Source organism: Cinclus cinclus, chromosome 5, assembly GCF_963662255.1.
Source record: "Cinclus cinclus chromosome 5, bCinCin1.1, whole genome shotgun sequence".
Lineage (NCBI taxonomy): Eukaryota > Metazoa > Chordata > Aves > Passeriformes > Cinclidae > Cinclus > Cinclus cinclus.
In genome coordinates, this window is record NC_085050.1 from 5,440,736 (window position 1) to 5,451,491 (window position 10,756).

The 10,756-nt window shown below is 48.8% G+C and overlaps 1 protein-coding gene across 1 annotated transcript; it reads right to left on the minus strand.

Annotated features, from left to right (window-relative positions):
- Positions 1 to 2,069: 2,069 nt before the first annotated feature.
- THNSL2 (threonine synthase like 2) lies at positions 2,070 to 9,745 on the minus strand. Its single transcript, XM_062493308.1, has 8 exons — positions 9,484 to 9,745; positions 8,634 to 8,828; positions 8,232 to 8,384; positions 7,294 to 7,524; positions 6,305 to 6,453; positions 3,519 to 3,644; positions 2,441 to 2,580; positions 2,070 to 2,322 (listed from the first exon to the last, which is right to left on the minus strand). The coding sequence occupies exons 1-8, from the start codon at positions 9,704 to 9,706 to the stop codon at positions 2,070 to 2,072; spliced, it is 1,470 nt and encodes a 489-aa protein (XP_062349292.1). The 5' UTR covers positions 9,707 to 9,745.
- Positions 9,746 to 10,756: the final 1,011 nt, after the last annotated feature.

The following is a 10,756-nucleotide window of genomic DNA, read 5'->3' on the forward strand; positions in this document are numbered from 1 at the left end:
GCACTCATGCCTGTGCATTGCCCTCTGTGGGAGCCTGTCTGTGCTCCCTCTGCCTTGGCTCCAGGCATGGAACAAGCTTTTCCTGCTGTTCTTCTGCTCCAGAGATCACAGAGAGAGTTTCACTGTGTCCTGCCCCAAAAATGCCTCATTTGGGCTGGGGAGGATGTAGCATCCTCACCCATAAGGGTATCCTCAGGGATGGTTGAGAATTAAACTCCTTTTCACCCTGCAATGAGGCTGGACCCTTTACTCATCCTACTGCTTGAGGGCACTGGGATGGGAGCGTGGAATGTATTCGTCAGGCTTTCTGCTTGCAAAATCACACAAGGATTTTGGCGGGCTGCAAGTCCAGCACCACTCACCCCATCCTTCACAGTGTTCCCCAGTGAGGAGTTGGGGTCTTGCCAGCCAGGTTTGTAACCTCTCACTTGGGTGCAGAACTTGGTGCAATTTTGTGCCTCTCCCCTCTCACAGGGGGAGCTATGATTAAGAGCTTAAGCTACAATTAAGGGCTAAATTGCAACTGGGCAGTTGTCCCTGTCCAAGAACCACAAGATTTGGGGAGGCAGCTGTTAAGGGCAGTGGGGTCCAATGAGTAAAACATCTGCATCCATGAAAGGGGAAGTTGATCATGGGGGTCAAATGGGATGGGGAAGTGTCTTATTGCCACCCACAGAGATGTTCTGCGCCACTCCCAGGGCAAAGCCATCCTTTTTATTTGTGAGGATGAAGCTGTTGTGTAAATAAGAGGTATTTTGCTGGTTTGTCTCTTAAAGAAGGGCAAATGATGGCTTCATGAAGCATCATTCCTGGACCCCATCTCCCAGCTGCTCAATCTATGCAAGTAGAGCCGTTTGCATCAAAAACATCCAAGTGCTGTGGTTTTTACATCATCCTCAGCCAAGCCGATTCCCTCATCCCTGTTAATTGGGATGGGGCAGCCTCAGCCCCCACCCTGGAGAAGGTCTCTCCTCTCCTGCAGGGTTTTGGTGGGATGGAAGGAGGTGGCACAGGGCCAGCTGTGCTGGAGGGAGTCAAGGAAAAGGCTGCCTGGGTGCTAGCAAGGCAGCTTGCAGCCCAGGCCAAGCTTCCCACTCTTCCCACTCCTTCTGCAACATCCCAAGCTGAATCACTTCACAGAATTTACTTTTACCCTGTTAAATGCCACTAACCCTTCAAATTAATCTTCCCATTACAGGACTTCCTTTGATGTCAAAGGGGGAATTTTTTTGATGGCAAAGTGGGATTTTTTCCCCCCGGTATAATTATTCCTATTTTTCTTCCCCCTTTTTTAGGTACAAGAGATTCCTGCCAGATGCATGACTTGTGGAGGCAGCTCCCACACAAGGTATTTATATATTTATATGTATATGATGAGAATGCAGTATTGAAAGGCCTGAAGTTTCAGGCAGAAGATAAAAGGAATTTCCCATTTCCTACTTGTTACAGTGGAAGTTGCCTGGGAAGAGTCTGAAGCAGGACTAGCACCAAAAGCTGTGAGATACAGCACTGGAAAGTAGCTCTTTAAAAGAAATAGCAGAAAACATCTGCTATTTAAAACTATCACAGAGCAAGTTTCAATGCCTGGGAATGACCCCTAACACTGCTTAAATTACAGGGATGGGTGAAGTGTATCTGCTCCACTCTTGTATGTGTTTCTTATTGAGCATCTTGGGTGCTGTTGGGATTGCTGGACTGAACATCCCAGCACAGAGCCAGAATCACTGCATAATCCTCAAGAAGCAGGCAGCTGTATGTAGTGCTAAGGCAGCTTTCTGAAATAGCCAGTAACGTTGGAACAACCAGGTTTACTCAGAGCTTCAAACAGTTTTTGTGATTTATTAGTAAAAAGGGGATACAATTTAAGTGCTCTTTACTGAAATTGTCCATATAATTCAACTCTTTACTGAAAATATCACGACATAGTCCGTGTAATTCAACAAGGAAGTGCATTCTTGCTAATAAATCATTACATGGAGACTTCCAGCATAAGACAGGGCTTTTCTGGGAGTGGAGAATGAGCCCTGGGAGGCATTGTCCAGCTGTGCCCAGTAGTGAGGTCTGTGTGACTACCTGCCCAGTGATCCCCCCCTGCCCTGGTGTGCAGACTGACCCACCTGTGCCTCCCACCGCTGTGCCACAGCTTCAATCTGGCCCCGGAGCACCTGTGCCCAGTCCTGTCCCCGCTCCAGGGGAGTGGACCTGGTCTCCATTGCTGTCAGGGCAGTGATTTCAGGGGGGATCTGGGGAACCAGGCCAGCTCGGAGAAGGGCATCCTGAAATTTGGCTGCAGAAGCTGGAGCCAAGCAACACCGGGGGATGCTGGAAAGACAAATGAAGAAAACTTATGGTGTAAGCAAGCTGAGAGCTGGAAATGCTGCAGGAGCAAGGGGATAGTGATGCTTCAGCCCCTAATGTTCCTGACCATGGCTCTCCCTACCTGTGTGGCTGTGAGTAGTGGTAGTGAGCAGCCACAGCAGAGTGGGGGCACAGCAGATACTGGTTCTCCTCCCAGCAGCGCCACATGGCTCCCACAATGTCCTGGTCAGAGGCTGAGCACGATCCCAGGGTCCCAGAGAGCTGTGGGGAAACAGGGAGTTTTGCACAGGGCACCACCACCCAATGTCTTCCCAGCTGGGCTTGTGCCACAGGCACTCAGCAATAGGGTGGAAATAAGGAGGATGGAGGATGGGTTCTCCCAGAGACTGAGGGAAAAGGGGTTGCTGCTGCAGCTAGGGGATGAGGCACTGCTGGAAAAAAAAACACAGGGATGGAGTGTGGGCAAGGGGTTTCCACCCACAGGTGCTGCGAGTGTGGGTGGAGAGGAGCCAGGACTCAGCTCCTCACCTCTGCACTGCTAATTCCATGCTTGGAGGGAATTTCTGAGGACTTGTAAAACCCACCTCAGTGTAACAGCTCTTCTTGCTTTTAATAATAAAATTCTTCAGTATTTATCTTTCTGCAGCACAAGCAGGAATGGGCACTGGGCAAAGGCTGCTCTGTGGAGAGCATATTGGAAACTGGACTGGAAAAGGCAGGATTTTGCACCTGGCCTCTCACAACTCAGATCTTTGGTTTTCTCTTGTATCTCTCTCTGCTTTTGTGCTCCCCTTTGCTGTAACAGCAAGACTGAATTGCACCAAACTTAGCAGACCCACTCCCAAACAGCCAATTTGTGCCAGCACCCACTGTACAATGCCCCAGTGTATGGCCAAGGATGGGCCAATTTCATATGCTACCTAAATAACTGCAGGCAGTTTTTAAGTTAGTTTAATGAAGAAGAAAGAATGTTCTTAAATATTTTTTTTTAAAAGGGTGGGCTTTAGTACCTCCATGCACATACATTGATATAAAACTTCTTAATTAACTTTTTAAACTTAAAACTTCACACTTAACTTTTTGGTTGCATATTCTCCACTATAATTTTTTTTATTCTGAAAATGAATTGGAAATCTCTGGTAGTAATAATCTCCTTATACACACACACTGGCACAGTATTGTGTGGGTGAGGAACTGACCTTTCTGTGCAAATCCTCTGGCAGCTTCAGCCTTTTTGAGATGTTGAATTGCTCCATAAGAGTTTTTATCAGGTGGCTGTCACAGCCCGAGAGCAGCCAGAGGATCCTCTCCATATTGTAAGGCTCCTGGGATAGCAAGGCAATAGGTGAGGAAATTCAAACGGTGGGGGGAGCATCCCTGTGGATTCTCTGATGTCTCGTTAGGGCTGAGGTCCTACCGCTGAGTTTTTCTTGGTGGAACTCCAGGTGAACTTTTTGTCTTCCCTATGCTTACCTACATCCCAAGACAAGTCTTTGGAACACAATGTCTTTTGAACTCTGACCTGTCAGAGCAGTCTGATTAAAACAGATTAAAACAGAAAATGAAGGGATGACTGATGAATCAACAGCGTGACCACATCTGTACCATCACTGTGAGGAGCCCAGGCTAATAACACACTGTGTATTGGAGAACCAGAAATATCCAGCTGTTTACTCAGTGTTGCAGATGCTGCTGTGAGTCATCCAACTCCTGTGTGACTTAATGAGACACCCAGCTCGCTGCAGGGCTGGCTGATAATCTCTGTGAACTTACAGGGCACATATAGGGCCCGACTGGTCTATATGGCTGTGTAGCAATCAGCATTGCAACACTGCAGTAGAACTCTGTGCTAGATCATACAGGAGGGTCCCAAACCAATTCCTCTGCCTTGCCTTATTCCTGCACATTTGCAAGCACCAAGAAATATTCATCCAGGTGGTTTGGCTGAGATACCTTGTAAGGACAGACAGGACAAGGGGCACCAACTTACAGAGTCCTCAATTTCTGGGTTCAAGTGCTGGGTTTGGATAAACTTCCTAACTTTTAGCAGCTGACAGCGCCCGTGACCTTTTGTCACTCCATCCTATTCTACCTTGTCAAGTCATCAGGACTTACTCAGCCTTTTGTGTCCTTATCTGGGTGTCTTATGGCCCCAGTTGTGTTCTTCATCTTCCCACCATCATCTCCCAGAGCCTCCCAGCCTCTAATCCAGTCTAGTCTGGGTGTAGCCTGCCCTTTGCTCTAGGGTGTCCTCTGTTTTAGGCTGTGATGAGAAGATACAAGTCAGCGTGCCTGGACTTCCATGACCCGCTCCTGAGGTGCCTCCAACATTGTGTTCCTGACACCCTTTCTCCTGTCCTTCTTTCTGCTGTTCCCACATCCTTCCCACATTTCCCCTTCATCCTCCATTCCCACCAGCCTTATGGTTTCCATTACAGAACACTATGTTGACACCAGGAAGTTGAACTGGGTCAGGGCACTGGTGCAAGTACCAGCCCTACTGTCTAAGTGAAGCTTTTGCTTCTGTTCCACATTACCAGAGCTCTCCAGGAGAATGTTGGAGCCACTCTGGAGGCCAGGTCATGCGGAGGAAAATGTTTTGGAGTGTGGGTATGAGCTGTGTGGTTCTTCCTGACCTCAGGGACAGAGAACAGCCCCTGCTTGGCTGCAAAGACTCAGTGTCTGGTGGGATTGTGCTGGGATTGTCCTGAGATTGCTCCTTACAAGGCTCATCCACACCAGACTTTCTGCTTCACCTTCAACTTTTCAGGCAGCATCTACCAGGAAGGTTTTTTTCTGTTTTACCTCAGTTTGAAGAAGCAGCAACCTGAAGAGGCTGTGCATTCTCCATCTTTGAGGGTCTCCAACACCCAACAAGGTCCTGAGCAATCCCACCTGACCCCAAGGCTGAACCTGCTTTAAACAAGTCCCAATCAGAGATCTCCTGAATTCCCCTCCAGAACAAATGTTCTCTTTAGCTACAGAGATATTTGCATGGATGCTCCAGATGTGAGTTGAACAATGACATCCTGTGCAGCCATGGAGAGGGATGTGGACAGGGATTCACTCATCTGGATCTTCAGGAATCTCAGGAAGTCTCCTCACCTGACTCTCTGCCCCCAAGATCCCCAAGTCTGGCACTTGCTGACCAGTGCTACTGAAGAAATATGGGCTGAGACAGGAGCCCTGTTACCCTTGGAGCTCTGAGGAGCCCCACAAGTTCCTGGCTCAGGAGGAAAGCCAAGCTGCAGAGCACAGCCTGGTGATAGAGGCACAGGGACTTAGTCACTGCAAAGCATGGCAGTCCCTCCAGACTCCCAGATCCTTCCAGTGTGTTCAAACAGCTTTTGGAAAATCCAGGTAGCTTAAGGCCACAGAGATACAATACCAAGGGTTTCCCACTTTGATTACTTCTTTGAAAGCAGGTCCAGTCCCTGGGGATCCCAGGGTGGGAATGAAAGGGGAGGTATGTGCTTCCAGGTGTTTGGTTTCTGTACCTCCATGACTTTTCTTTCTGAGGCCTTTCCCTGCCTGCTGGGACTTGTTTTGCTCTGAGCAAACTGCAGGAGGCCATGAACGAGGCATTTATTCTGGACCTCTACCTCTTTCCTAGTCTCTCTTCTTGCTCTTTGTGGAGCTTTTCAGAAGCATCAAAAAATCTTTGAGACATGATGGCATTTTTAGCTCTCTAGTTGTCACATGTTGTGGAAATGTCTCTGTCTTGCTAAGCGTGCACAGAGCAAACCCCTGGAAACTCAGCACTCAAAAAGACCAGAAAGTCAAGCACTGAAAAGTGAGGGAGAAGGTGTTTGATCTATCCCAGATCAGCAGTCTGTAGCAGAAATGGTCAATATGAGTCACACCTCCTAATGCATCATCAAGTGGCATAATTTTACAGGTAGAATGAAGTACAAGATTTTAAAAAAATAAATAAATAAAAGAGCAATATTTTCTATTTTTACATTTTGACCAGTTCACTGCATACCTGGATATCCATGGCTGATGCTAATGTAGCCTTCACAGTCTCTGCAAGTGAGAAATCTCCATTTTGAACAGCTCTATGAATGATGTCATTGCTGTTCACCGCAGTAATAAGTCGAATTGGGAGACCCATTTTCTGGGCAATACAACCAGCTAGGGAAAAAAAAAAAAGGGAAAAAAATGCATGAGTGCTTAATGAGGAAGCATTTGAAGGAGATTCAGCAAAGAAGTCATGGTATAAATTGATTGAGCATCTAGTTCAGAAGCACACTCAAATGATATTCCCTGGTGGATTCCAATATCTGACTTCTGTGGTTTGGTAGAGCACAGATTATAAAATTCAGGAATGCAATGCTCCACCTGCCATTGAAAATGGACCCCTGCTCATTTCCACTTTTGCTGATGGATAGGCAGGGGACCCAAAGTTCAAGCAAGCAGGAGAGATGAAGATTTGGGGCTTTTGCCTCTCTGATGGGCATCCTGGAAGAGCAGTGAAAATGTAAAATCCTTTATTGCTTTCATAAGACAGTTCTACACCTATTTTGGGACTGAGGCTATCAAGGACTATCATTTAGAAGGCCAGGTTCTGCAATTAAGAGTGGTTCTCCTGACCATGCATTACCATGCAAATTAGAGAGGACCAGGCAGGACTCCACACCTCTATTAATGTCTCACTTAAGAAATCAGAGCCACAAGGTTTTCCCTCTTTTCTGCAGCAAATGCATTTTGTCCTCTCCTAATGTGCCCATCCTCAAGATAGTTACAGTCATCATCAAATGGTGGTTTGGGTTTTTCTGCACCTTGCAAATCATCAGTGACACCTAAATTGAGTAATAACCATATGTGAGTAATAAAATAAGTGGTTCTGAAGAAATCCTACCAGAGAGTGGGTGTTTTAATAAATAGTAATATCCAGTATCTGCAAAGTGCTTTTGGTCCATAGATCACAGCATTCTCTCTCTCTTATCTAACCCATCTTTTTTTCCCCTTTACCCGTGATATTTCCTCCTCCTCCTGTTGGCACAACAATTTCCACCATTGGCAGTGGGCTGGCATCCAGGGATGGGACGCATTGAAAGTAAGCATAGAAGTAGTGAGCAATCTGCACCATAATCCTGGACCAATTGACAGAATTCAAGCTCATGAGGTTGTATTTTCCAGCAAAACTGACATCAGCAAACAGCTCCTTGATCGGCTCATCGATTTCATCGCTGTTCCCACGAGCTGTCAAAAGGAGAAAGGGAAGATTAGATCTGCCAGCAGCAGTGCATCAGGCACGAGGTATTTCTGCTCAGAAATAGGGTTGGTCTCAAGCCCTGGGGTTTGCTGTGTCCAGGAGTGCCCCGAGTTGCCTGTCTGCCCTGGGAGCTGTGTGAGCCATGGCCTGAGTGGCACCCTGTGGATGTCAGGTGGTTCCTGCAGACACAGCACTCTGTGCTATTGCTTCTACCAAATATAAACTTGCCAGGAAGGCAAATGCTGCATCCCCTTGTGAGAAGCCAAGCTGAGACCTGGCTGAGCAGAGGAATTAATGGGAACTCAAGTACTCAGTGCTGATGCCAATCCATGTGGACAGTATGGCTGTAGGGAGTGGATCACCCACAAAGGCAAGAGGGCAGGGGGAAGGGGTGACTCCAAATCCTTTTAGTGACAAAAAATGGTGCTGAATTTAGTTCAGCCAAACACCAACCACCTGCATAGAGGCAACTCTGGTCTACGGCCGGGAGAAAGTGAAGCCTTAAACTGCTTGGTTGTCAAACTGGGCATGTTGTTTCCTGTTAGCCAGATGTCTGGGCATGGTGATAGCAATGGCCCAGCTGGCTGCAGCTGCTAAAGCTGCAAATGCCACTGAGCAGCCCCCTCAGACTTTTAGTGTCAAGGTTTTGACACAGAAGGGCCATACAGTCTACAGTCCAAACAGCAGTGCCAACCAGCAAAGACGTGGACGTTGTCTTCAATGACAGTGGTCATCTGAAGTTCCTGTATCTGGGTGCAGAGCCCCTTGGGCAGCAGAACAAAGATGTCCACGTTCTTCTGCCCTCTCACGCTCTCAATGGCCGAGCTCCCCGTGTCCCCTGAAGTCCCTGTTTCAAAGTGAGGAAGCACCAAGAAAAGCAAAAAATCACTGCATCAATCAAACCTGCATCACCGCACCTTAAGGAACAGATGCAGAGATGCTCCATGAGATGTTTTTGGCTAGAGCAGCCACCTTGGCACTGCCTGGAGTTTATGAGGCAACACCATCCTGGGGCATCTCTGGGGAGGGCTGTAGGATGACGGCTCTCAAGGTAGAGGCCTCCTCAAGAACCTTACCTCCAAGGACTCATACTCACCCACCAGAATATTGACATGCTTCTGCTTTTTCTCCAAGAAATACTGTAAAAACTGTCCTGTGCAGGACAAGGACAGGTCCTTAAATGCATATGTAACACCATGCCAGAGCTCCAAAATGTTCAGCCCATCTTTCAGCCTGGACAGATGCACAACATTCTTGTGTCTGAATCTGCTGAAGGCCCTGTCGATCAGCTCTAGAGGGAAAATGGTTAAATGGCCTGTTAAATTAGAGGAGTGTTTTTCTGACCCATGGTTTTCTGCATCTATGCTCTTCATACTCCTGGGTACCTTTTTGCACAACCAAAGGTTCTCAGCTGCTGGTGCAGTGACAGATATCCAACAAGTTATTTGTGGTTATTAGGCATGAACCAGCCCAGCTTCATGGTGTTTGATAATTCTGTGCTAAGTAATCCCAGGGGACATGCCACACAATCAGAAAACTGTATTCAAATGTAAAATACAGGAAACCTCAGTTTTATATCAATGTGCTCTTGAGACAGAGGTTGCAGCTGCCCTCTGGTGGAAAAGATAGCTCATAAGCGTTAAAAACCAGATATCAAGGCAAGCATGAAGCAGCAGAAATCCCTGGAGGGAGCCCCAGCAGTGAGCAAGACCACAACATCAGCTTGTTGCTGTCACCAGAACCTCTATTTATACACAGGGGACACCTTTTCCACTAGAACCAGAAAGGTGACACAGGAGAACAGGCTACAGAAAGGAGCAGGCAACGGTGCAGCAGGCTCCTTCCTCTTGGAGGCTGTGAAGAGGATGGGGGAAAGGCAGGCAGGAGCATCCAAACCCCCCAAACCCTCGTGCACATCCCTGCAAGCAGCTCCCCACTCAGCTCACCATCGAGCGCGTTCCGTGGGACCAGCTTGGCCGGGACGAAGAGGGAGCACAGCTCCTTCACCAGCTCAGGGTAGGAGAAGCTGCTCCACCTTTGCAGGGTGTCCCTGTCCAGCGAGGGGATGCTCTGGGGCATGAAGAGGCCTCCATCGGGGGCGTAGCCAGAAAAAAGGGCTCCCTCGAAGTCCACGGCCCTCGTGCCTCCCCGTGTGCTGACGTACTCCATGGCTGCTGGGGAGGTACCACAGTCACTGCCAGCAACCCAAAGCACCCCCACACCAGCAACGGGCCCCCATCCCAAAACAGCTCCTTCCAAAACTTCCCCTGTGGGCAGACAGAACTCCCCAGGGAACAAACCACCTCCTCCCACAGGAAGCTGGAGCAACCAGGGTCAGCGCAGGGCGCTTTGCAGGAGGTGGAAAGGCTGCCTGGGATTTGTGCCAAGGTCGCAGCCTCCCTGTCCTGCTTTCCCTCCACCCTGCCCAGGGAGACACTTCCCGCCTGGGGAAAAGCCCTGACTGCGCAGAAGTCGCTGCAGAAGCACGTCATGTCCCTTTGCGGGCTGTTTGGAAAAGCTGGAGCTTTAAATAAAACAAACAAACAAGTAAATAAATAAATAAATAAATCACTATGCTTTTAGAGCAGGCTGATTTTGTTCAAAGGGGTTAAGCTACGGACAGGATTTGACGCAGTGTAGGAAGGGCTGAGGTAAATCCTCCGGATCGGCACAAATCCCACCGGATCTGAGGGCTGCGGGGACGGGCCCTGTGCCCCCTGAGGCTGAGCCCCCTCGGCCGTGCCCACCTCAGGCCTTGGGCCGGCGCTGTAGCCCCTCAGCACGGCTCAGTGCCGCACGGAAGTGGCCAAACAAGTGACTGTAAATAAATTAAATTGCGGCCACCGCTTCCAGCCCGGCCACCCCTTGCACTTGTGCTCACGGAAAACTCGTCCCCAGTGCCAGCGTCCGGTGTTGCCGGTGCCCCGGCGGCAGAGTCGGCCTGCGGCAGGCCTGGGAACGGGAATATGTGCGAGAGAAGGAGCTCAGCTGCTTCTGCTGGTGCCAGGAGGAGGGACAAGGAGCAGCAGGTGCGAGCTGCAGCTAGGGGGAAATCTGGTTAAATATTAGGAGAGAGCTTTTAACCTGAGAGTGATCGGGCATAGGGCATGGAGATCTTGTGGTCTCTTGTTTAACCCTGGAGACATTGCAGTTTTGACTGGGGAAACGTGGAGACACCTGATTAAACTGAGTTTGGATTTAAACTTGAGATTGAAGCTG